Below are 21,678 nucleotides of genomic sequence, written 5' to 3'. Positions count from 1 at the left end.
TATTATACTTTTGCGACTCGAGACGATTGGCCACTGAAAAATCGTGTTGATACTGTAATGATGTATTTAGAGCAGTCATATCTTGTCAAATTATGGAGAGAAAAATTTGAGAGAATTATATTTATGATCGAAAGGACTATTTATGGATTTCGACGATATGAACCGATGGAAACCATCAAACCAATCTCATTAAATTCTTTAAAATTTGCTTTTCAGTTTTGGCTTATGGGAATGTTTAGCAGTATTATTTGTTTTTTGTATGAAATGACAGTCAACAATAAACAAAAAATGGATCAAATTTGCAAGCAAATAATGAAAATAAAAAATTTTTTTTGTAAAAGTAATAAGTAATAATAATGAATGTATTTGTTCATTTTATATCTTGATTTATAATTTTATAAAAAAAAGATAAATTAAATGTATTTAATAATCTTATAAAAATTTTATTAAATAACTATGTATCTACATCAATTTTATTTATTCTCCCTAATAATTATTATTCTTCCAAAAATGATAAAACACAATATTTTTATTTTTCTCTAGTCTTTATTCACGTAACATGAAAAAAATATATAAATTATTTTATATAATAAAAAAGAAGCTGATGAAGTCATATTGCAAATACTTATTTAAAAAATGAGTAAATTAACAATGTTTCATGATTTTTACAAATCATTCAAGTCAACAGCATCAATGCGGTCAGCAACAGCATCCTTGTCATCCTTTTCTTGTGCGTTTTTGGTATTGGCAGTTACTTCCCCTGGAAAATCTAGCTTTGACCATGAGCCCAGCTCTGCTTTTCTTAATTTAATTTCTACTTTTGTTGGCAACATATTCACTGAACTTTTATCTACGTCAATAATCTGTAATATAATATATTTAGTTGAAAGATATCAATTACAATTTTTATAAATGAACTTTGAATGATTGTTAATAGACAACACAACTTACTCCTCTTAATTCAACATCCATTAAATATGAAGAATCTTCTTCAGGGAAAAAGAGATCAACTGTTAATCGAATGGGATTTAATTTTACTGACGATTTATTTGGATTGTATTTTTTGGCATAAATAGACACAACAACAAATGACCCAGTTTGATGCCAATCCATTCGACATTCAATTTTCTTCCCTTGATTCTATAATTAAATTAAATGTTAATAATAAAATATTCTTTAAATAAATTTAGTTCATCAAAATAATATTCAAATCTCAAATGAAGTGCTCACCTTTACAAGCCATAAATGAGTTCCTTGTGTACATCCTGGTTGGTCAAGAAATACTCCAAAGTCTGTAGTCTTCTTCTGACAACACGACCAAAACTTAAGCCCTTCGTGGAATATTGGAACTCCAGGATGATAAGTACAAGTCTCGGAATCAGACTGTGGTCCTTGATAACTAGCCTTACATGGTTTATTTTTACAACTTTCACCTATTTTAACAATTGATTTATCTTCTGTCGATGGTTCATTTGCAATAAGTCCTTTGATTTGTTCTAAAAGAGTTGAAGATACAACTGGTGTCATAATGATTTGAGGTGTTTCAAAAGGTGGTCTTTTCATAGCAGGTACATTGTGAACAGGAGCACGATATTCTATTACTTCGTCAACTTTAGATTTATCCACTGGTGGTTTTTCAGGTTCTACTGGCTTTTGATTAGTGTGATAAGATTTGGTACATCCTTTTATATTAAGAAATTCAGTAAAATCTGTACACTTTTTATTACAACATGACCATCCTTTATAAGCATCATGAAAAATTGGAGCTCCGGGATGATGAACACAGGCATCTAATTGAAGAATAATACTTATTAGAGATATAGCTTTATTGATTACTAATCATGATCAAAGAAAAATATCTACTTTTTATGCAGGTCTTACATTTCAATTGTTTATTTATTTCAATTTTATAATATATAACAATCACAAAACGAGTTTCAATTATATTTCATATGCAACTTACCAGGTTCATTGTTATCAGGATCAAATTCTTTACCACAGCCACGATTATAACAGAGTAAAAGACCTCGTTCGTTTGACATGTTTATGTAAACTTGTTTTTTGAATGTTTTGGAGTTAAAAAAAAATTGAGGTTATGTTTATGTAAATCTCTTGATACAAGATATTTCAATTACTGTTTAATTTTTGCGTCTAACAATACTTTAAATAGTGCAAAGAATGTTCTAGGATGTTCTATTCCTTAAAACACAGTATTGTCGAACTGAGAAAAGAGTTCCTCAGTTGCTTCAATGCTTTCGGACTCCCCACTACTGATTTTCTACCCCTTCTACCATGTTTTTTACTACTGCGCAAGCGCACAAGAACACATGAAGAGCATCTAAGGAACTCTCTTTTCAGTCCGACTATATTTGTAAATGTGCGTGAATACAGCTACATGTCGTAAACTGAAATTGGCGCCATCTAATCTTTCTGACCTAGCTTTTCCTTCACTTTGTTGATTAATCGACCGACTTCGTAGGGATGTTTATGAGTAAATAAATAGACTTGTCAGTGAGATAAATAAACATCAATAGAACATTGTTATATTATATATGGATTATCAGTATTTATATAATTAATTGTTATATTTAGTAATCATAGATATGAAAAAAATTACTTGTTTCCACCATGTATATTATATCCTGTTAATTGTGCAATTTTCAAGTAAGTTAACCTTTCACTTTTTATGTAATTATTTTCTATTATTTTAGTAATTCCACGAAATATTTAGTAATCAAAAATAATTATATCGATTTTCAAGTAATTTTTAAAGAGTAAAATGTTTAGGTAATAAAGTTTTAGAATTTTTTGTATTAAAAATATAAATTAATTTGATTACTATAGTTTTTTAATTTATGAAATTATAATTTTAGGTAGCCTTCATCGTAATTTAAATTATTATGAAACTTTACATCCATCTAAATTACAACATAAAATTATTAAACGAGGAACTCAACATAGTTATCATCCCTATAACAAAATAAACGAAGTTGAATTTTATGCTCATGGACGTCATTTTAGACTAATTCTTACTCCAAGAAAACACGTAATTCATTCCAAATTCAAAGCCTATGAAATCAATGCTGATGGAGAAGAAAAAACAGTACATGTAGACCATGAAACTTTTTATCATGGTAGAGTTTTTGGAGAACTAGATTCTCATGCACAACTTCATATCGATGATGGAGTTTTAACAGGAAGTATAACTATTTCTGATGAGTTTTATCATATTGAACCAGCTTGGAGGCATCTTCCTCACTTGGATAATTCTTCAATGATTATGTACAAAGCATCTGACGTTAAATTTAGCTGGGAGCATGTACAGAATGGCGAAGGACATACTCATGGAGTTCCAAAAACTTGCGGTTACGTTAAAGAAGAACATTCTAATGAAGACGAGGAAGATGATGATGATGATGATGATGATGATCAAATAGAAATAGAAGAAGAAGTTACAAGTCATAATAGAAGTAAAAGACAAACAGAAACATACGAGTATACTCCTACAAAAACACGTTGCCCTTTGCTTCTTGTGGCAGATTATCGCTTTTATCAAGAAATGGGTGCTAGTAGTACAAAAACAACTATAAATTACTTAATTAGTCTCATTGATAGAGTTCATAAGATTTATAATGATACTCTCTGGCAGGATCGTCTAGAACAAGATGGGTTCAAAGGCATGGGATTCGTCATTAAAAAAATTGTTGTTCACAGTGAACCAACAAGAGTTCGAGGTGGAGATACACATTATAATATGGTTAGAGAAAAGTGGGATGTTAGAACATTACTAGAAGTTTTTAGTCGAGAATATAGTCACAAAGATTTTTGTTTAGCTCATTTATTTACTGATTTAAAATTCGAAGGTGGTATTTTGGGTTTGGCGTATGTTGGATCACCAAGAAGAAATTCTGTTGGAGGTATATGCACTCCTGAATACTTTAAAAATGGATACACTCTTTATTTAAATTCTGGATTAAGTTCTAGTCGAAATCATTATGGCCAAAGAGTAATAACGAGGGAGGCTGATCTCGTAACAGCTCATGAATTTGGTCATAATTGGGGATCTGAACATGATCCTGATGTTACCGAATGCAGTCCAAGTGCAAGTCAAGGTGGATCTTATTTAATGTATACGTATAGCGTCAGTGGTTACGATGTAAATAACAAAAGGTTTTCTCCGTGTAGCCTAAGATCAATAAAAAAAGTTCTTCAAGCCAAATCTGGAAGGTGTTTTTCAGAACCTGAAGAATCATTCTGCGGAAATTTAAGAGTAGAAGGAGATGAAGAATGTGATGCTGGATTGTTAGGTACTGAAGATAATGATAATTGTTGCGATAAGAATTGTAAATTAAGAAGAAATCAGGGCGCAGTATGTAGTGATAAGAATTCTCCATGTTGTCAAAATTGTCGTTTTATGCGAGAGGGCACAAAGTGTCGAGATGCTCAGTATGCGACATGTGAACAAGAATCTAGATGTACGGGTACATCTAGTGAATGTCCACGATCACCTCCAATGAAAAATGGAACAAGTTGTTTGGAACGTGGTCAATGTAGGCTTGGAAAATGTGTGCCATACTGTGAAACTCAAGGATTACAAAGTTGCATGTGCGATACAAGTAAGAAAAATATTTAATTAATTAATTATGAAGTAGAAGTAATTTCTAAAAGAATGATTATTTTATTATGACTTTAGTTGGAGATGCTTGTAAACGATGCTGTAGGATGAATTTGAATGAGACATGTTTCCCTATCGATCCTCCAGATATTTTGCCAGATGGTACACCTTGCATTCAAGGATTTTGTAATAAGGTATTAAATTTTTCACTAAAATTTTTCAACGGAGATATTTAATTGATCAAATAGGAAAGTACATTGCTTTCATTACTTACTAATCATTAAGAAATAATGATATTGAACAGTAAAATTTACATGATGCCATATAAATACAATAAACGTACCGAAGAGTCAATAAAAAAATTAAATTTAAATATTTTTAAATAATATTTAGTTCAATATAAAAACTAATTCGTTATAAATAAAAATGGTCAGTAAATATAATTAAAATCATTCAAGTTTTCGACAAGCTTGTTTTTTATCTAAAACGGTCTCCATGATTTCATTAAGTATATTTCATCTAATTCGTTAGATTCAGAAGATGATGCAGATAATGACAGCTGGTTTTTATAAGTTCTATTAAGTCTTAATCTTTTTCTTTTAAAGTATATTTTATGTGCCTTGACATTCCTGTGTCTTTTAAAATACGATTTACTGTATTTGAAAAGTTTCCATTCCGTTTCAGCACATTTAATATTATACTGCTTTTTCCACTCATAAAGCCATACAATATCAGGAAAAAAGGGTCGATCATTCAAAAGTATACTTACTGATTCAGCTCGAACAAATAGGTCTTCGTCAGATATAATCTTCCCATCTTTTGTAATATCATCGTACCAAAAAAATAAATCTTCTCCTACATTATCTATTTCTTCTTGTCTGTCCTTCCAATTGTCTTGTACATGCTTTTTAGATGAAAGTTTAGCAAAATCAGAATTTTGAGAAAGAAAACTTCGATCAAAATATTCTGCACACTTATTGATAGTATATAAATTAATATTGTATATTTCATACCAAAGATACAACCAAGTATTATTGGCTCGAAATTTATCATAATTTAACGTTCTAGCTATTCGGTTTGCCTCTTGTTTTAACATGAATTCAGCAATAAAAATTCCTTTTTGTTGCATTTGTAAATACCAATCATACAAATGCTTTACTAATTTCTGAGCTTTTTCAGTATTTACCTTTATTTGTGTCAACTCTTCATGTGTGTAGCCTTTTTTTGAGCTTTGAAAGTTAATAAATGAGTTCAAATAATTTTCTATATTACAATCAATAAATTCATTGTTTAAATTTTGATTCTGATTTGTTTGTGATTTTTCATTGGAATTTTTGTTGCGAATGTCCTTTACTTGAAGCTTTTGTATTATCAAAATATGTAAAATATGTTGATTGATTCCATATTTACGATTAAATTGTTTTTTATGTAATATCTCAAAATCTTGAAGAATTTTCTGTTTACTTTTTGGATAAATAAATTTTTCCGGTATACCACTTTCAGAATCACTAGAAGATGAATCTGTTTCACTATTTGAATCTGACGATGATCGACTTCTTTTATTTCTCTTTAATTTTTCTTGAATTACTACCGAATTTTCAATCCATCTTTCTAACAAAGCCAATTCCACATTGTATTTTTCACACACTAATTCAGGAGACATTGTTTGAAGTTCTTGTAGAATGTTCCATTTTTCTTCACATGTGTAAAACTGTTCAACTTTATTATTGTTTTTGTTTGTATCATGGCAAATTAATGTATCTTCTATATTTTTTCTAAATTCTTTAGGGTTTTCTTTTGTCTCCATTTGTTTATCCAAAAAGGCAGACCTTTATTTAGTAAATTAACTATAAATTAATTTATCTTCAAGTAAAAAATAGATTAAAAATTCATACAATAAACTATGTTTAAGTAGATGATTAATTCGGAGAAAATATATTTTTACCTTTACACCAATAATCGTCGATTACTCTTCGGATAGTAAATTCCGAGTAATTTTAAGTTTATTTTTCACCCGAATAAGACACTATTCGAAATTGTATTTATTCATGTTTGTGTTTACCAACATATTGGAATAGTTTTGTAATGTAATCAAAATAGAAATCATTTATTTTATAGCTTATAAATTTAAAATATATTTTAGAAATACATACGAATTATTAATCATATTCTATTATATACACATGTTGATTTATTGATGATATCAATAACTAGTTTGTTTTGATTTGTTAATTAGGGAGTTTGTGAGAAGACCATTCAGGACGTTGTAGAACGATTTTGGGACATAATCGAAGACATCAATATAAATAAAGTAATTAGATTTTTAAAGGATAATGTAGTTGGAGCCGTTATTATCAGTACTGCAATAGTATGGATTCCTGCCAGCTGTGTTGTTAGTTATATTGATAGCAGGAGAATTAGAGAAAATGAAAAAAAATATCGTTGGAAAAATGCTGAAGAACTAATTCATCCTGATGATCAAAGACAAGTAATCTATATTGGTATATCACGACCACGATTAGAGCAACAACCGCTACCGCAACAGCAACAGCAACCGCCACAACAAAAAGTTAAAGGAACATCATAAACACAATCATTGCAGTTGGAATAAAAAAAATAGAGATAATTTATTCAACGTTCTAGTCAATTTTTGTGAAGAATTTAATTAAGTAAATAGTGTTTAATATGTGGGTTAAATGTGTTCATCTTTGATTGTTGTTTTTATATCATTTATTACTTACTATAATGCATTTAAATACTTTTGCATTTAAAATAGTTGTTTTTTTATTCATTAATATTTTTATTAATTTTATTCCAATTAACAAAAATGAGTACTTTTTTAAACGTAGCATTAGAATTATTTAAGTGTTCCAAATATTCAATTTACCAAGTATTAGGTACTCAAGTGCAAATAATTTTTGTTAATTTAATTTTTAAGCTGATGCCACTTTTTTATATGATTTTATTTAGCCATTGAACAAGTTACTAATGTCAACTAATGTCAAATGCATATGTTATTTTCTAAGATGATTTTTATAATCTGACCAAACTAATAAATAAAAATAATTTTTTTATTAATTTTATAGAGAAAATGTTTCATTATTCTATCTCCTTTTTGATTCAACATTCTAATCTGTACATTTTATTCAAATATTTGATTTTGAACGCTAAAATTAAATGGTGGTTCTCAATCCATCAACTCTAACTATACGTACACTACTCCATGATCAGTAGACGTGAATATAACGAAAAATCTTATTAGTTTGCATCAGTATATAGTCGAACTGAGAAAAGAGTTCCTCAGTTGCTTCAATGCTTTCGGGTTCCCCACCACTGATTTTCTACCCCTTCTACCATGTTTTTTACTACTGCGCAAGCGTACAAGAACACATGAAGAGCTTCTGAGGAACTCTCTTCTCAGTCCGACTATATCACACTATTGCCTGTGATAACCATCAATATCTGTTAATACAGAGGATGAAATTTCATTGACCATTAAAGTTAAATAATCGTTATCAATTGTACTATTTAATATTCATCAGCACGTACTAACATAGTAAGTGATATCATTTTTACAACTGATAAGATGTTGAATTCATTACTATTTGACAACGTGTTCAGTATTAGTTATATAGGTTACATCATATTTTCCAGCCGGTTCGTTTAGTATTTTGTTAATAAATTTCTTACTCAGTAAAATCTTCATATTTAAAAAAAAATAGAGTTTTAATAAATTCTGATAGGCTTTTTATAATAATTTTAAAGTTATAACCTATAAGAATGCATACATATATTCTTCGTTATTATCTTGATCAACTTCTTGTCTTTCAATAAATAATAACCTACGATTCTTTTTCATGATAATAAATTTAATCTGTAATTTATTTAATAAAAGAATTGAATTATTTTAGACAATCATGAGGGAAAAGTTACCTGAAACAATAAACTTTCCTAAAGAAGAGGAAAAAATTCTCGAGTTTTGGCAGAAGCATGATGTTTTTCAAAACAGTGTCCGTCAATCTAAAGGTAAGCCACGTTATTCTTTCTACGATGGACCACCTTTTGCAACAGGACTTCCTCATTATGGCCATATCCTAGCTGGAACAATTAAGGATATTGTAACGAGATATGCACATCAAAGTGGCTTTTATGTAGAACGCCGATTTGGTTGGGATACTCATGGATTGCCAGTAGAATATGAAATAGATAAGACTCTGGGGATCAAAGGTCCAGATGATGTTGAAAAAATGGGAATAGAAAACTATAATAAGGAATGTAGAAAGATCGTCATGAGATATTCTGAAGACTGGGAAAAGATTGTAGGACGAATGGGTCGTTGGATTGATTTTAATAATGATTACAAGACTTTATACCCTTGGTACATGGAATCAATTTGGTGGATTTTTCAAGAATTATTCAATAAAGGTTTAGTTTACCAAGGAGTGAAAGTTATGCCTTACTCTACAGGATGTAATACACCTTTATCCAATTTTGAATCGGGCCAGAATTATAAAGAAGTGATAGATCCATCCGTATTTATAGCATTTCCTCTTCTAGATGAGCCCCAAACATCAATTCTTGCCTGGACAACCACTCCTTGGACTCTTCCAAGTAATTTGGCTCTTTGTTGTAATCCAAACTTTGAATATGTTGTTATAATTGATAAAGCAACAAATAAAAAGTATATTTTATTGGAAGCAGCATTGGAAAGAGTATATAAATCTAATCATCAATATGAAATTATTGAAAAAAGAATGGGATCTGAGATCAAAGGAAAATCTTACGAACCCCCATTTCCTTATTTTGAACATCTGAGAGCTAAAGGTGCATTCAAAGTGCTAAATGATACTTATGTAACAGCAGAAACTGGTACAGGATTTGTTCATCAAGCTCCGTATTTTGGTGAAGATGATTATCGTTGTTGCTTGGAAGCAGGAATCATTACTAGAGATCAAGAAGCCATTTGTCCAGTAGACAGCTGTGGAAAATTTACTGAACCAGTTAAAGATTTTGTAGGAATGTATGTAAAGGATGCTGATAAAGAAATTATTAAATATCTTCAAACAAATGGCAAATGTGTGAAACATGTTGGACATTCTCACAGCTATCCTTATTGCTGGCGATCGGATACACCTTTGATTTACAAAGCTGTACCTTCTTGGTTTATTCGAGTAGAGAGTATCAAAGATAAGCTTTTATCAGCATCTGCAGAAACTTATTGGGTTCCTGATTATGTTAAAGACAAAAGATTCGGTAATTGGTTGAGAGATGCTCGAGATTGGGCTATAAGTCGTAATCGTTATTGGGGCAATCCAATTCCTCTTTGGGTGTCTGAAGATAATAAAGAGATAGTTTGTATTGGAAGCATAGCTGAATTAGAGAAACTCACGGGAAAAAAAATTACTGATATCCATAGAGAAAGCATAGATAACTTGGAAATTCCATCAAAACGTCCAGGATGTAAACCATTGAGACGTATTCCTGAAGTCTTCGATTGTTGGTTCGAGTCTGGATCAATGCCTTACGCTCAGATGCATTATCCCTTCGATAGGGTAAAGGACTTTGAAGACAGTTTTCCGGCAGATTTTATTGCTGAGGGCATAGATCAAACCAGAGGATGGTTTTATACACTTTTGGTGATCTCCACTGCTTTGTTTGATAAACCTCCATTCAAAAATCTTGTCTGCAATGGTTTAGTACTTGCATCTGATGGCCAAAAAATGTCTAAACGTAAAAAAAATTATCCTGATCCTTTGGAGATTGTTAATAGATTTGGAGCAGATGCTTTAAGACTTTATTTGATTAATTCTCCAGTTGTTCGAGCAGAAAACTTGAGATTTAAAGAAGAAGGAGTCCGCGATGTTATCAAAGACGTCTTCCTTCCATGGTATAATGCATTCCGATTTTTGATGCAGAATATTGATCGATTCGAAACTGAAGAGAAGTCTGAATTTATTTATAGAGATATCAAAGACATTTCTAATGTCTCTGATAATATTATGGACAGATGGATTTTGTCATTCACTCAAACCTTACTTCAATTCTTGAAACAAGAAATGAAAGCTTATCGGTTGTATACAGTTGTTCCTAAATTGATTAAATATATTGAAAATTTGACTAATTGGTACGTGAGGATGAACAGGAAAAGAATCAAGGGAGACTATGGAATGGAAGATTGTAAACATGCTCTCAATACTCTCTTCAGTGTCATATATACCATGGTACGCATCAATGCACCTTTCACACCCTTTTTGAGCGAATTCATGTTTCAAAAATTGGCTCCATTGTTATCGAAAGAAAATTTTAAGGAGAACTTAGAGAGTGTTCATTATCAAATGATTCCTGACCCACGTTCTCAGCTGATTAATACAGAAATTGAACGTGCAGTTTATCATATGCAAACTGTTATTGAATTAGGAAGAGTTGTTCGAGACAGGAAAACAATTCCTGTTAAATATCCGCTTCCAGAAGTAGTAGTGATTCATCAGGATGCTAGAATATTAGAAGAAATAATTAGTTTAAAGCCATACATTCTGGAAGAGCTGAATGTCAAAGAGTTAACAGTAACTACAGACAAGGAAAAATATGGAGTGGTGCTAAGAGCGGAACCCGATCATAAAACTCTAGGGTTTAGATTAAAAGGAGAATTCAAATCAATTATTCAGGCAATTAAACAGTTAACGGATGTTCAATTACAAGAGTTCTTGGTTAAAAAGGAAATTACAGTACAAAAACATAAATTAGGAGAACAAGATTTAAGATTAATGTTTAGCTTTTCTGGTCCAGCTGCTGAGCAGTTATCCCGCAGATATGAAGCTCATAGTGAAGGAAATATCTTGATACTTCTGGATATAACTCCAGATGAATCGATGCAACATGAAGGAATTGCTAGAGAAATTATTAATAGAGTGCAGAAATTGAGGAAGAAAGCACAGCTGGTTCCTTCTGATGCTGCTGATGTCTATTACAAAATCTCTGATCCTAATTGTTCTCTAGCTAAAGTTATTGTCGAATATAAAGAATTTATTGAAAATACTACCAAGACTCCGCAACAAGAATATGCTGAAACTCCTACCGATGCTCAAGTTATCATTGAAGAAATGCAGAAGATCAAAGGTATGGAGATGAAATTATTATTAGTAAAACGTAATACAAATACGTCTGAGAATACATCGTGTGTAGGCAATGAACCTAGTTCAGCTTATGTAAATGTTAAACTTATTGACGTTGAACCTTGGGGTGCTGAAAAAGGAGATGTAGGCTCAATCTTCATAGAAAGTCCACGAGATCGTGAGCTAATTACTTTTCAGCAGTTGAAAGATGAAATTGAGATTATCTTCGGCATTTATGATAAACAGTATAATCTATTTTGTGACCGAAAGAAACTTAATGAAGGAATTGATATACGGACTTTAAATAGAAAATATATTTTCGTAATAAAACCAGGACAAGATTGTTATCATGAAGAAATAGACATTATTGCTCCATGTTGTAAATTTCTTTGTGTAACACACGAGAATAAAAAGACATCGATATTTTTAGAGAATCCTAAATCAAAATATCGTATAGACAGCAAGAATGCGAAGAAAAAGATAGATTCCATCTTTGGAACAAACTTTGAAATAACCCAAAATCTTCTTGACTCACATTTTTAATCTCGCTATTAATAGAACTAATTTTTGACACATTATTTTTACTAATTATCATTTAAACTGGAATTGTGTGATATATATCCATGTAATTTATGAATAAATAAGGATTTTTCATATTTAAATAAATGCTTCGTTTAATAAAGAAAGTAATTCCTTTAATTATCAAATAAATAATTATTTATTTTTACTACATAAAATAATAACAATAGATTCAACTTCTTTTTTACATATTTATATCATATCGGTAAATCAAAACATTTTTAATAAGAAATAAAGAATCCAAATGGTTGTTGTTCAATAATTATGTAACTCTGTTTTATGCACTGAGATTAATTTCAAATTTATACACTTGCGTGATTTAAATAATAGTAACAATATAGACATTAAAATATACAACATTATGTAGTAATTATGCAACTATCAAACTTCACAAATTCTCACAACTATTTATCTATTTATCAAGTAATAAGTTCATGTACGAATAAAATAAGTGGTTTTACCCATTTCTTTCATTAAATTTATGATTCATTATATATAAACCATTAAATATAAATTTTTATCAATTAATTTTTTGTATGATAAACAAAAAATATAGTTTACTCAATATTGATAACTTATTCGAATCGCACTGGTTCGAGTAACATTTTTGATAATTTGTTTCTTTTTTTCCAAGTACCGAATCATTTTTGAAAAATTTTAACGTTTTTATATGGTTTTTTTCCATATGGCCACATTATACTGAAGTTTTTACAAAAATGAATAGTAAAATTGAAGAATAATTTATTTTCGAATAAAAAAATTTATTCGATTTCTCTAAAGTTATCTTGATCAGGGAAAAAGTGGCCAACAACAGAAAGTGTAAATATTGCTGTTAAGGCATAAAGAGCGAGTGTGGTCGTCGCAGTAAATAGTTGAGCGTAATAATATCGAGAATACCATGCAAATGCAAGAATGAGTGTTAAAATACTAACTAATAATCTGCTTAGGTCCCATTCATTGTGAAGAGAACTAATACCGGTATCTCCAGTTGAAACGTTTGCAAAGGACTGAGGACCGGAATAAATAGATGAAGTATCTGTAGCATTTGATTGTGATGCAGATACAGGTGGTAATCGTGGCTGGTGCACTAAGCAGTGAACCACACAATTATTATAAAGACCACATTTTTCTAATGTTTCACTATCTGGTTGTAGCACGTGACCATTGAATACCAATCGAACTCTTTTTTGAGCATCGAGTTCTACTTGGAAATGTCGTCTAAAAGATAATCAATAAAAAATTTAGTGAATAGATTAATAAACGATTTATATAATTAGTTCAACTGTAAACAATAATTTATTACCTCTTGAAATCTCCAAGCAACTCTTTTAACCGTCCAGTAACCAATTTTTGGTCATCATTAATAAACTTTAACTTTATTGTTATTTCGTTGTCTTCGCATGAAGCGCTTTCACTAACGGAATCAGGAGGTATTACGGACGATGCCTCTGATGTCGTTGTAGATTCAGGAGTTGTTAATTTAACAGGTCTATAATGTAAATTTGGACCATCGTTTAATGAATCCATTGCTTGGATAAGAACTTCTTCAGAACTAGTATTTTCCACTGCATTCGAAGCATTAGTCGCCTCAGGTGTTACTTGTGATGCTAGTGTAATTATTATAATTATTATTACACTTATGATTGTAGTTATTTTTTTACAAACATACCTTCTTGACTATTAATTGGACAAGTTTGTTCCGTTTCATTGTTAGCATCATTACTCACAGCTATCGATTCATCACTTGATTCTTCACTGTTTGTACTTCTACTATCAGTTCTACTTGACTGATTATTAGCTCTAAGTTCGGCAATATGTGTGCGTGTTCTATGCTGTAATATCAAAACAGTACGAATGAGAGGTTGTTCTGAAATGTTTGTAGAGCACCAAGCAATCCATCCAATTAATAAAACTCCGACTACTATAAAGAAGTCTGTGACTTCATCACCTACTCCTTCAATCAATGTCATTTTTCTATTTGAGACTGAAAAATAATTCACATTAATATTTCATATATCGGATGTTTAAATAAATAAAATTAAGAATTTTTAGCAATCCTAAAAACTCACCCAAAGAAAATATACAATATGTGTATGTCTAAGAATACAATTTCAACTATTAATGATAATTTTATCCATATATTTAAAGATATATAGATTAATCGATGGATGATGCAAATAAAAATCCTTTTTCAGGTGCAGATACTATCAAACGCAATATCTAAAATAAAAAAATACATGTAATGTGTTTTGTTGATTGATCAATAAACACCATATTTAAAAAAATTTTAATGAACCGACGATACTTGTTATGTGGAAATAATGAAAAAGTATTATTTTAATGACAGGTTGAGCATGGTGTTAATCAAGTAACATAGACAACATTTCTGTATTATATACATATATGTGAATGTACAACCAACCTCAACATTTACAATTCAATGCTCATGAATTGCAACATACTAAATCTTGAATACTATAACTATGTTTCTGGAATATTTCCCTAAATATCTATTCCGTATTTTTTATTAAATTTATTAGAAAATGTCTTGTTTTTGTCACTAGTACGAAAGGAAAACTATATAATTAGACGACGAAAAAATAGGCAACTTGTCCGAACAGCTGATTAAAATGTATAAAATAGTTGATCGCAGTGTCTTGTGGGTCATACAGGTATAAAACTTTTTATTGCACTTTAATATTTTTATTTTTTATTTGATGTAAATAAACTAATTAAAAGAATGAAGGACTTGTGGTGAAAACCAAACTATTTGTTAACTATGATACTAAGTAGTACTAACGAGACAGAACTCTCTGTTCAACAAGAAGAAATGTGAGCTAAAAAGTTATTTGATATCGATAAAGTAAAATCATGTGCTGTTATTGGAATTATTTAAAAGATGGCAGAACAGTGTTTTTCTTTCGATTAAAAAAAAACTGACAATCGATAAATTTGAATTTAAATGAATTATCTGTCTTTCTTTCTAGGTGGCGTGAGAGTGAATTTCTTTGGAAATATAGACTTCGGCCACCAGAGGAGTCACCAGCTAACAGATGATTGTGTTTTCATCATCACAGATCTTGTTGAACGCTTCATTGACGCATATCGTACTTTGTAAACAATTTTTAATTGTAAATAAAAGGCTAACTAAGTAAAATATCTTTTTTTTAAATTATCACACGTGTAAAAAGCTTTACAATGAAGGCAGCACCTCATCAACGATTAGTTATGGTTGGAGATAGAGATGGGTAAGTTTATTGTCATTGGAAAGGTTATATTCAACGTTTGTTTATTAAAAAAATGATGTTGACTTGGAGTTTAAGCATACATATTGTTTCTTAAATAATAAAAATACATTTCCCATAATTTTTAATTTAATATATTATTCCAGATTAAAAGAACTTCTCCGACGTCGACTTGTTGAGTGCGGTTGGAGAGACGAAGTCAAGATCATTTGCAAAGAATTGATAAAAGAAAAAGGACATGATATTACATACGATAATATGCTATCTACAGTAACGACGAGAGCTAGGAGTTTAGTTCCTGATTCAGTTAAAAAGGAATTACTCCAAAAAATTAAAAGTCAACTACTAGCTCAAGAAGAGAAAATAAAAATGTAAATACTCTGTACAAACTTTCATTGTAATTAAGGTATAATAATTAAGACTGTTTTTAATAATGTATGATACTAATATTTGTGAATACCTAAGATTATCACTATCATTTTATTTTTATTAATTTTTTTATTTATTGTTAATAATTAAGTATAATGAATAAATATTTAAAAGTTTTATTAGAGATTTTTACGATTTTTTTATTTCATATTATAAGATACAATGCTTGACAATTGATTATACAGACAAATATAGTGCCTCATGAATATTTTACAGTGACAGCATTTTTTTTCATCTTATTTACTATTTATAATTTTATTGTGTGAGATAAAATTTACAAAAATTATTTAGAAACGACAAGTAACATTATAAGTGTTCTTTTTTTTATCAAAGTTCGATTTTCAGAAAATGATTCATAAATCGATTTATTAAATACATACTTTGAATTCTCTAGGAATTATAGTTATTGTTACGATGATGAATACAGTGGTCTTATGACTTCACTTTTCACATTTTAATTTTTTTTAGTATTTTCCATAGCATACTTAAACTCAGTCTAAAGATGCATCAGACATTTGTGTTTATTTACATGGACTATATGTATATTAATGTTAATATTTAATAAATTTATCATTGACTTTACTGTACAAAGTATTTTTATATTTCTGTATATACAAGACAATAATAACTTATTAAAACTCCTCCATTAAAAATAAAATAACTTTTTCAATGAATTAGCGAGTTTTAATAAGTCAACTCGATTCTCTTTTATATTATATTTTTATTTAATTTATTTGAATGAAACTATTAATTTGTAAAAACATCTAACAGTGAATAGATTTGTTTTGACCTCTGTGAAACTCACCGCATAATCACATTTACTTCACATCATGAGTGAATTGATATTGTAACATGCAATCAGTCAATTTAACGATTTGGTAATGCATCAGTTACGCAGTAAAATTAAAGTCACACTCAACAGCTCAACCTCGTGATAATATCAAATAAAATTTTATGTCAAACTACATTTAGCTTTTTACGTTTATTAGACTTTGGTCTGAATTCATTTTCACTGTCGTCAACATCGAATAAAGGAACTTATTCATTTAGCAATTAGCGATGAGAAACCTTGTAAACATTTTGAACAAGTATTAGATGAAAATTTACTACAAAACTCACTTGTAGAATACATACATGTCATTTTTATTGAAAAGTAGTCTTTAACTATCATCGACTCTCTTATGGAAAATATGATATTTGCATGAAAAAAAAAATTGGGAAGAGATTTTGATTACTTTGGCTGCATCGAGAAAAATAACTCCCAAGGTACTCGACTTTCATTGGTATTTTTTTTGTTCATGATCGCTTGGCTAAAGTTTCGAACACTCCGCAATGTCCCGGTCGCACGATTCCATGATATTTCCCTGGGGATCTGGAGCAAAGCTGGAGTTCTGCAAAATGAGGAATAGAAAGAAGGAAATTTTGCAGAGAATAGTGGAATAAGAAAGAAAGACAGAGAAAGAGAAGGATGTAAAAAGATAGAAGAAAGAGTCAACATCGTCACAAGGAATGACTCGAGTCCGCACAGGGAATTCTTATAGAGCTTTAATGAAGTGTGCATTATATATTTTTTACTCCATTTCTAGTCTTCATTCTTCAATTTTCTCGCTGAGTAAATCTCTTTCAGATTAAAAGTGTGTCCCTTATTTTGTTTTCTTTTTTCAATCTTCAACTAGAACATTTTTAATTGCTCGAATGTTACTTAGTTCTTCTAACCTTGGCGTGAACAATTATGACTCAAATCTAACTGCCTCTTGAAATGTTTCTTGGTTTATCTTTGAAATTATTTTATTGTAATTTAATTATGATCAGATAACTTTTTCCGATACAGAGAGTCTCGTGCATTGTACCTGGGTCAGAAACTCATGGATGCAAAGAAACATCAAATTATCGGAAAGTGATTAGAAATATATGGATAAATTTTATAGTGAATTTAAATTAAATCAAACTCGATGTTTTTTTAATAGTAAAATCACTCACTTACACCAGTCAATCTTATTTTATGATATGTTAAAAACTAAGAAAAAGGACACATTCAATTCCACGGAATTTTATTAGAATGTATTTAATAATATAGGATGTCCTCTGCACGAATTGACATTAAATTTCTCGTGAATTTAAAAAATATCAAAGAAAAATATGCTTTAAAGTAAATTTGCCACTCTACAGTCATGCAAAGGTCGTCCTAATATTTAAACTTGGACTATTTATTTATGAATTATAAATTAACTTTTGGTAATCATTTAATCATTAATATTCAAATACAAGCTGACTTTACATTCTAAATGTAACATTCTTACAGTTTTATTTATTTATTTTTGGTGAATTTTTAACATTAATTTAATTATTGTTCTTGAGCATAAGATCATAAGATCCTCATTTTCAATAAGAACCCTTATTAATTTATTCGGCAGTTTCGATTAAAGGTGAATAAACTTTGTTCATAATACTCGACAATTTCTTCAAATATATTACATCATACGAGATCATATTTAATTTTCTTTTATTTTTATATCTAAAAATGTATTAGATAAACAAATATTAAAAAAATTTTGTATCCTTAACTATAGACAAGTATAAACATTAGATAATTTAATTTTTTTGTTTTTTTTTAAATTTTTAAGGTAACCAGACCAATAAAAAATAAAATCATCACGTGTGTTATCTCATGAAGAAATGATATAAAAAACTGGAGTATCCTGAGCTTATTTTCATGGCTGATCGAACTGTAATTAATAATTTCAAATATTTGTGAATATTTTGTCTTATTTACGAACAGATGAGAAACGTTTAGCATTTTCTAATTAGTTTTTTATCATTAAATAATACAGAATAGATGTGCTTTTTAATGACACATCATCATGAAATGGGAAATAAATTAAGGAGATAAAATTACATCTCAGTGTTCTCCTCAGCTTCTTCCTCCACCTCCGGAAGTGTATAAACTGCGGATATAGATTTATTAATATGATGATGATGATGATCTTCAAGTTTAATAGCAGACTTACAATCTCGCGTAACGTCAACTTGATTATATGAGTCTTTTAAAATATTCATTTCATTTTCATGAGTAAATATACTACCAGGTTGTTCATTACATAACGTTTCTTCGACTGCATTTCTATGACTACAGTTACTTGATGGAAATTGTCACGATGTCAGTGGGAATGGTTCAGATGTAAGTTCATCGACGCTGGCGCTTGGTTTTACCGATTCTTGTTTTTCATTTTTAAGGAAAAACCGATGTACTATTTCATCTTCAATTATGTTGAAGCACATGGCAGTCAAAGCCATTCCTATTATTATGTAGCATGAACAAAACCATAATGTAATATTCCTCCAACTACTCATGTTGTTCTGATAGTATAAGCCAGGAGCCATGTCGCCGAAACCGATTGTGGTCAAGCTCATGAAACAGAAGTAGCTAGCATCTAAAACATTTAAAACCACATATTTATTTTTTCTCTATCGATCTTGAAAATGATTACTCAAAAATAATTGACATATATTAAATAGATAATTTTTTGTTAAAAATAAATTTAAATACCCATCATATCCCAGCCTTCTAATCTGTACAAAGTAAAGGCTCCAGCAATGATGTAGCACGACATCACTCCGAAGCAGATGCCAACAGGCGCGATGATAGTAACATTGGGCCTATCCCCAGAACCTAAACTTGATACTTCGTCTTTTGGACTAGTTTTGATCTCTACAGAACTGGGAAAGGTTGAAGTATTATCCCGGAGATAAAATGCCCCTTGTACGAACTGCTGCTGTTGTTGTTGATTCATTTCTTCTTGTTGACGTTTCCTTCTCATTCTTCTTTCTTTTTCCTTCGAAAGTAAAACATACACTAGCGTTAAATGAATTTCTTTTATTTGTTGTTCATCAAGATATTTATTAATTTTAATTTTATTATCTAAAAAGAGCAGCTCATAATATGAATTTATTTTAAAATTAATTAAGAACAAGAATAGCTTTATAATATACGTTTGAAGAATACATTGAAAGAACAAGATAATTTATTTACCTGCATTCTTCTTTCATCATAGCAACAGTAACCGCATTTTGAACACAAACAACAGCAGCAAGCTCGTGTAAAAACACCTCTAGCACAACGTGATAGCAATCCACCTGCACTCGACAAATATACTAGTGTCAAAGGAATTCCTATAAAGGCATATATCATCGTGGCTATTTTTCCCCAATTTGATTTTGGTGCAACTCTTCCAAAACCTGAAAAAATAATAATTACATTAGATATCAGCTTTATATTGCTAAATAATTCTTGCAATATTATTGAATTTTTCACAATTGAGAAAATGCATAAATGAATTTAATCAGCTCTGAATAATTTAAAAGTATTATTAATTAATAACAAACGCCAGACTAATTTATTAATTAAACCTATTGTTTAACAAAGAGTATGGATTAATTAATTTTATTCATAATACCTTGATGAAACGAAACAAATTCCAAAGCTTTCACATTACTTATATGTTATCAAAATATTTTAATTACATAATAACAAATTTGATTGACTATTTGAAATGTTTTTTTTTCTTTATAATTTATGATATTATTATCATTAATAAAAATACTGATTGCAAATACGCCAGATTCTCAATAATTGATGAAAATCAAATGCTATTTTATAACAATCAAAATACGTATTCACAAGATGAATGTTTTTACAAAGAGTAATCAATGAAAACAGCGTAAAATCAATTTTGTAAATTTAATTATCGATTCATAACAACAATCGTAACATGTAAGTATTCTATTTGAGACGGTTGTACAATGACATATTGATAATCGTTGGCACTGTGGGTACAGTTATATTCAATATAAAGATTGAAATATCATTAGCTACGTCAGTCTCTTAGACGATTTTTATAGTTTATATTATGTATCTTAAAACGACAATAAGATACTGTTTGTATTTTATTTGCATATCTTTTTTATTTCCTGTGGTTATTAATTCAACCACGTTAATAGTAAGTTGTTAATTTTAAAGAATCATATAAAAGAAAATAATATTTTTAAGTGTTTTTAACGATACTCATTATCTTGTAAGTTTATTTCTTTCAATGCATAGTGTTATAGTACATCAGAAAATTATTATATTGGCATAGAAAAATTTTCATATTAAATCCAGCATAAACTTGTTTATAGAATATTTTTATTCATCATCATAAAATTTTGATGTGATTTTTTTCTTTTAATGCCTCTTATTTCTTCCAGAAAAAGCAATATCATCTTCCAAACAGAATCAAAAGACATGTAGTAAGTTTAATGTAATAATATCAATACAGAGTTACTGTTACAAAAGTTTAAATGACATTTCAATAATAAATCATCAATAAAATAAATCATTGTCATGACCATAAAGCTTTTGTAACAGACTGATGTGATTAAATGAATTTTAATTGCTATAAAATGTTTTTAAAGGACCAATATGACGATAATACTGAAGCCAATGATTTCGACTATTTTCAATCCAGTGAGCAATTTGATAATGAAACAAGGAGATCAAATACCAACAGTAATATCAATAATAACATCAACAATAATATTAATACTATCGATAATTCTCTCGTAAGCCCTGGAAACTTCATTCAATTCGGACATCAAAATCCGCCCTTTGAATCTGATATTAGTGTTGATCATTACATTGATAGAAATGTATTGGAAAAAC

At 29.6% G+C, this 21,678-nt stretch overlaps 7 protein-coding genes across 9 annotated transcripts in view; 3 read left to right on the top strand and 4 right to left on the bottom strand.

Moving 5' to 3' along the window:
* Window positions 1-620: 620 nt before the first annotated feature.
* Window positions 621-2,373, bottom strand: CHORD (CHORD-like protein). The gene is made up of 4 exons (XM_035094620.1): window positions 1,964-2,373; window positions 1,231-1,790; window positions 952-1,140; window positions 621-863 (listed from the first exon to the last, which is right to left on the bottom strand). The coding sequence occupies exons 1-4, from the start codon at window positions 2,040-2,042 to the stop codon at window positions 666-668; spliced, it is 1,026 nt and encodes a 341-aa protein (XP_034950511.1). The 5' UTR covers window positions 2,043-2,373; the 3' UTR covers window positions 621-665.
* A 4-nt stretch (window positions 2,374-2,377) lies between these two features.
* On the top strand, window positions 2,378-7,470 carry Tace (ADAM 17-like protease Tace). Its single transcript, XM_035094575.1, has 4 exons — window positions 2,378-2,664; window positions 2,874-4,616; window positions 4,694-4,809; window positions 6,852-7,470. Exons 1-4 carry the CDS (start codon window positions 2,604-2,606, stop codon window positions 7,200-7,202), a joined length of 2,271 nt encoding a protein of 756 aa, XP_034950466.1. The 5' UTR covers window positions 2,378-2,603; the 3' UTR covers window positions 7,203-7,470.
* LOC118073851 (uncharacterized) lies at window positions 4,833-6,672 on the bottom strand. 3 transcript variants are annotated; one of them, XM_035094595.1, is made up of 2 exons: window positions 6,561-6,639; window positions 4,833-6,478 (listed from the first exon to the last, which is right to left on the bottom strand). In XM_035094595.1, exon 2 carries the CDS (start codon window positions 6,420-6,422, stop codon window positions 5,097-5,099), a length of 1,326 nt encoding a protein of 441 aa, XP_034950486.1. In that variant the 5' UTR covers window positions 6,423-6,478; window positions 6,561-6,639; the 3' UTR covers window positions 4,833-5,096. The 3 variants fall into 3 exon arrangements, with proteins under 3 accessions (XP_034950486.1, XP_034950497.1, XP_034950478.1); XM_035094606.1 differs by having other exon boundaries at window positions 4,833-6,462; window positions 6,561-6,617; XM_035094587.1 differs by having other exon boundaries at window positions 4,836-6,444; window positions 6,561-6,672.
* A 571-nt stretch (window positions 7,471-8,041) lies between the features above and the next one.
* On the top strand, window positions 8,042-12,376 carry IleRS (Isoleucyl-tRNA synthetase). The gene is made up of 2 exons (XM_035093329.1): window positions 8,042-8,171; window positions 8,527-12,376. The coding sequence occupies exon 2, from the start codon at window positions 8,533-8,535 to the stop codon at window positions 12,268-12,270; it is 3,738 nt and encodes a 1,245-aa protein (XP_034949220.1). The 5' UTR covers window positions 8,042-8,171; window positions 8,527-8,532; the 3' UTR covers window positions 12,271-12,376.
* Window positions 12,377-12,553: 177 nt separating this feature from the next.
* LOC118074100 (transmembrane and ubiquitin-like domain-containing protein 1) lies at window positions 12,554-15,116 on the bottom strand. Its single transcript, XM_035095013.1, has 5 exons — window positions 14,729-15,116; window positions 14,376-14,526; window positions 13,976-14,290; window positions 13,610-13,913; window positions 12,554-13,524 (listed from the first exon to the last, which is right to left on the bottom strand). Exons 3-5 carry the CDS (start codon window positions 14,274-14,276, stop codon window positions 13,068-13,070), a joined length of 1,062 nt encoding a protein of 353 aa, XP_034950904.1. The 5' UTR covers window positions 14,277-14,290; window positions 14,376-14,526; window positions 14,729-15,116; the 3' UTR covers window positions 12,554-13,067.
* A 239-nt stretch (window positions 15,117-15,355) lies between these two features.
* Window positions 15,356-16,104, top strand: LOC118073475 (transcription and mRNA export factor ENY2-like). Its single transcript, XM_035094000.1, has 2 exons — window positions 15,356-15,554; window positions 15,698-16,104. The coding sequence occupies exons 1-2, from the start codon at window positions 15,505-15,507 to the stop codon at window positions 15,924-15,926; spliced, it is 279 nt and encodes a 92-aa protein (XP_034949891.1). The 5' UTR covers window positions 15,356-15,504; the 3' UTR covers window positions 15,927-16,104.
* Window positions 16,105-16,254: 150 nt separating this feature from the next.
* LOC118073218 (TWiK family of potassium channels protein 7-like) overlaps window positions 16,255-21,678 on the bottom strand; it is a 152,831-nt gene continuing 147,407 nt past the window's right edge. Inside the window, exons 9-11 of the mRNA XM_035093593.1 lie at window positions 20,011-20,216; window positions 19,528-19,813; window positions 16,255-19,411 (exon numbers count right to left, since the gene is read on the bottom strand). Of these exons, the coding sequence (XP_034949484.1) occupies window positions 19,131-19,411; window positions 19,528-19,813; window positions 20,011-20,216 (773 nt within the window). The 3' untranslated portion in view covers window positions 16,255-19,130. The remainder of the gene's footprint in view (window positions 19,412-19,527; window positions 19,814-20,010; window positions 20,217-21,678) is intronic.

The sequence above is a fragment of the Chelonus insularis genome, unplaced genomic scaffold (genome assembly GCF_013357705.1).
Source record: "Chelonus insularis isolate UGA/USDA-ARS -01 unplaced genomic scaffold, ASM1335770v1 contig_131_pilon, whole genome shotgun sequence".
Lineage (NCBI taxonomy): Eukaryota > Metazoa > Arthropoda > Insecta > Hymenoptera > Braconidae > Chelonus > Chelonus insularis.
Note: the sequence above shows the minus strand (reverse complement) of the source record. Positions and strands in the feature narration are given on the sequence as shown.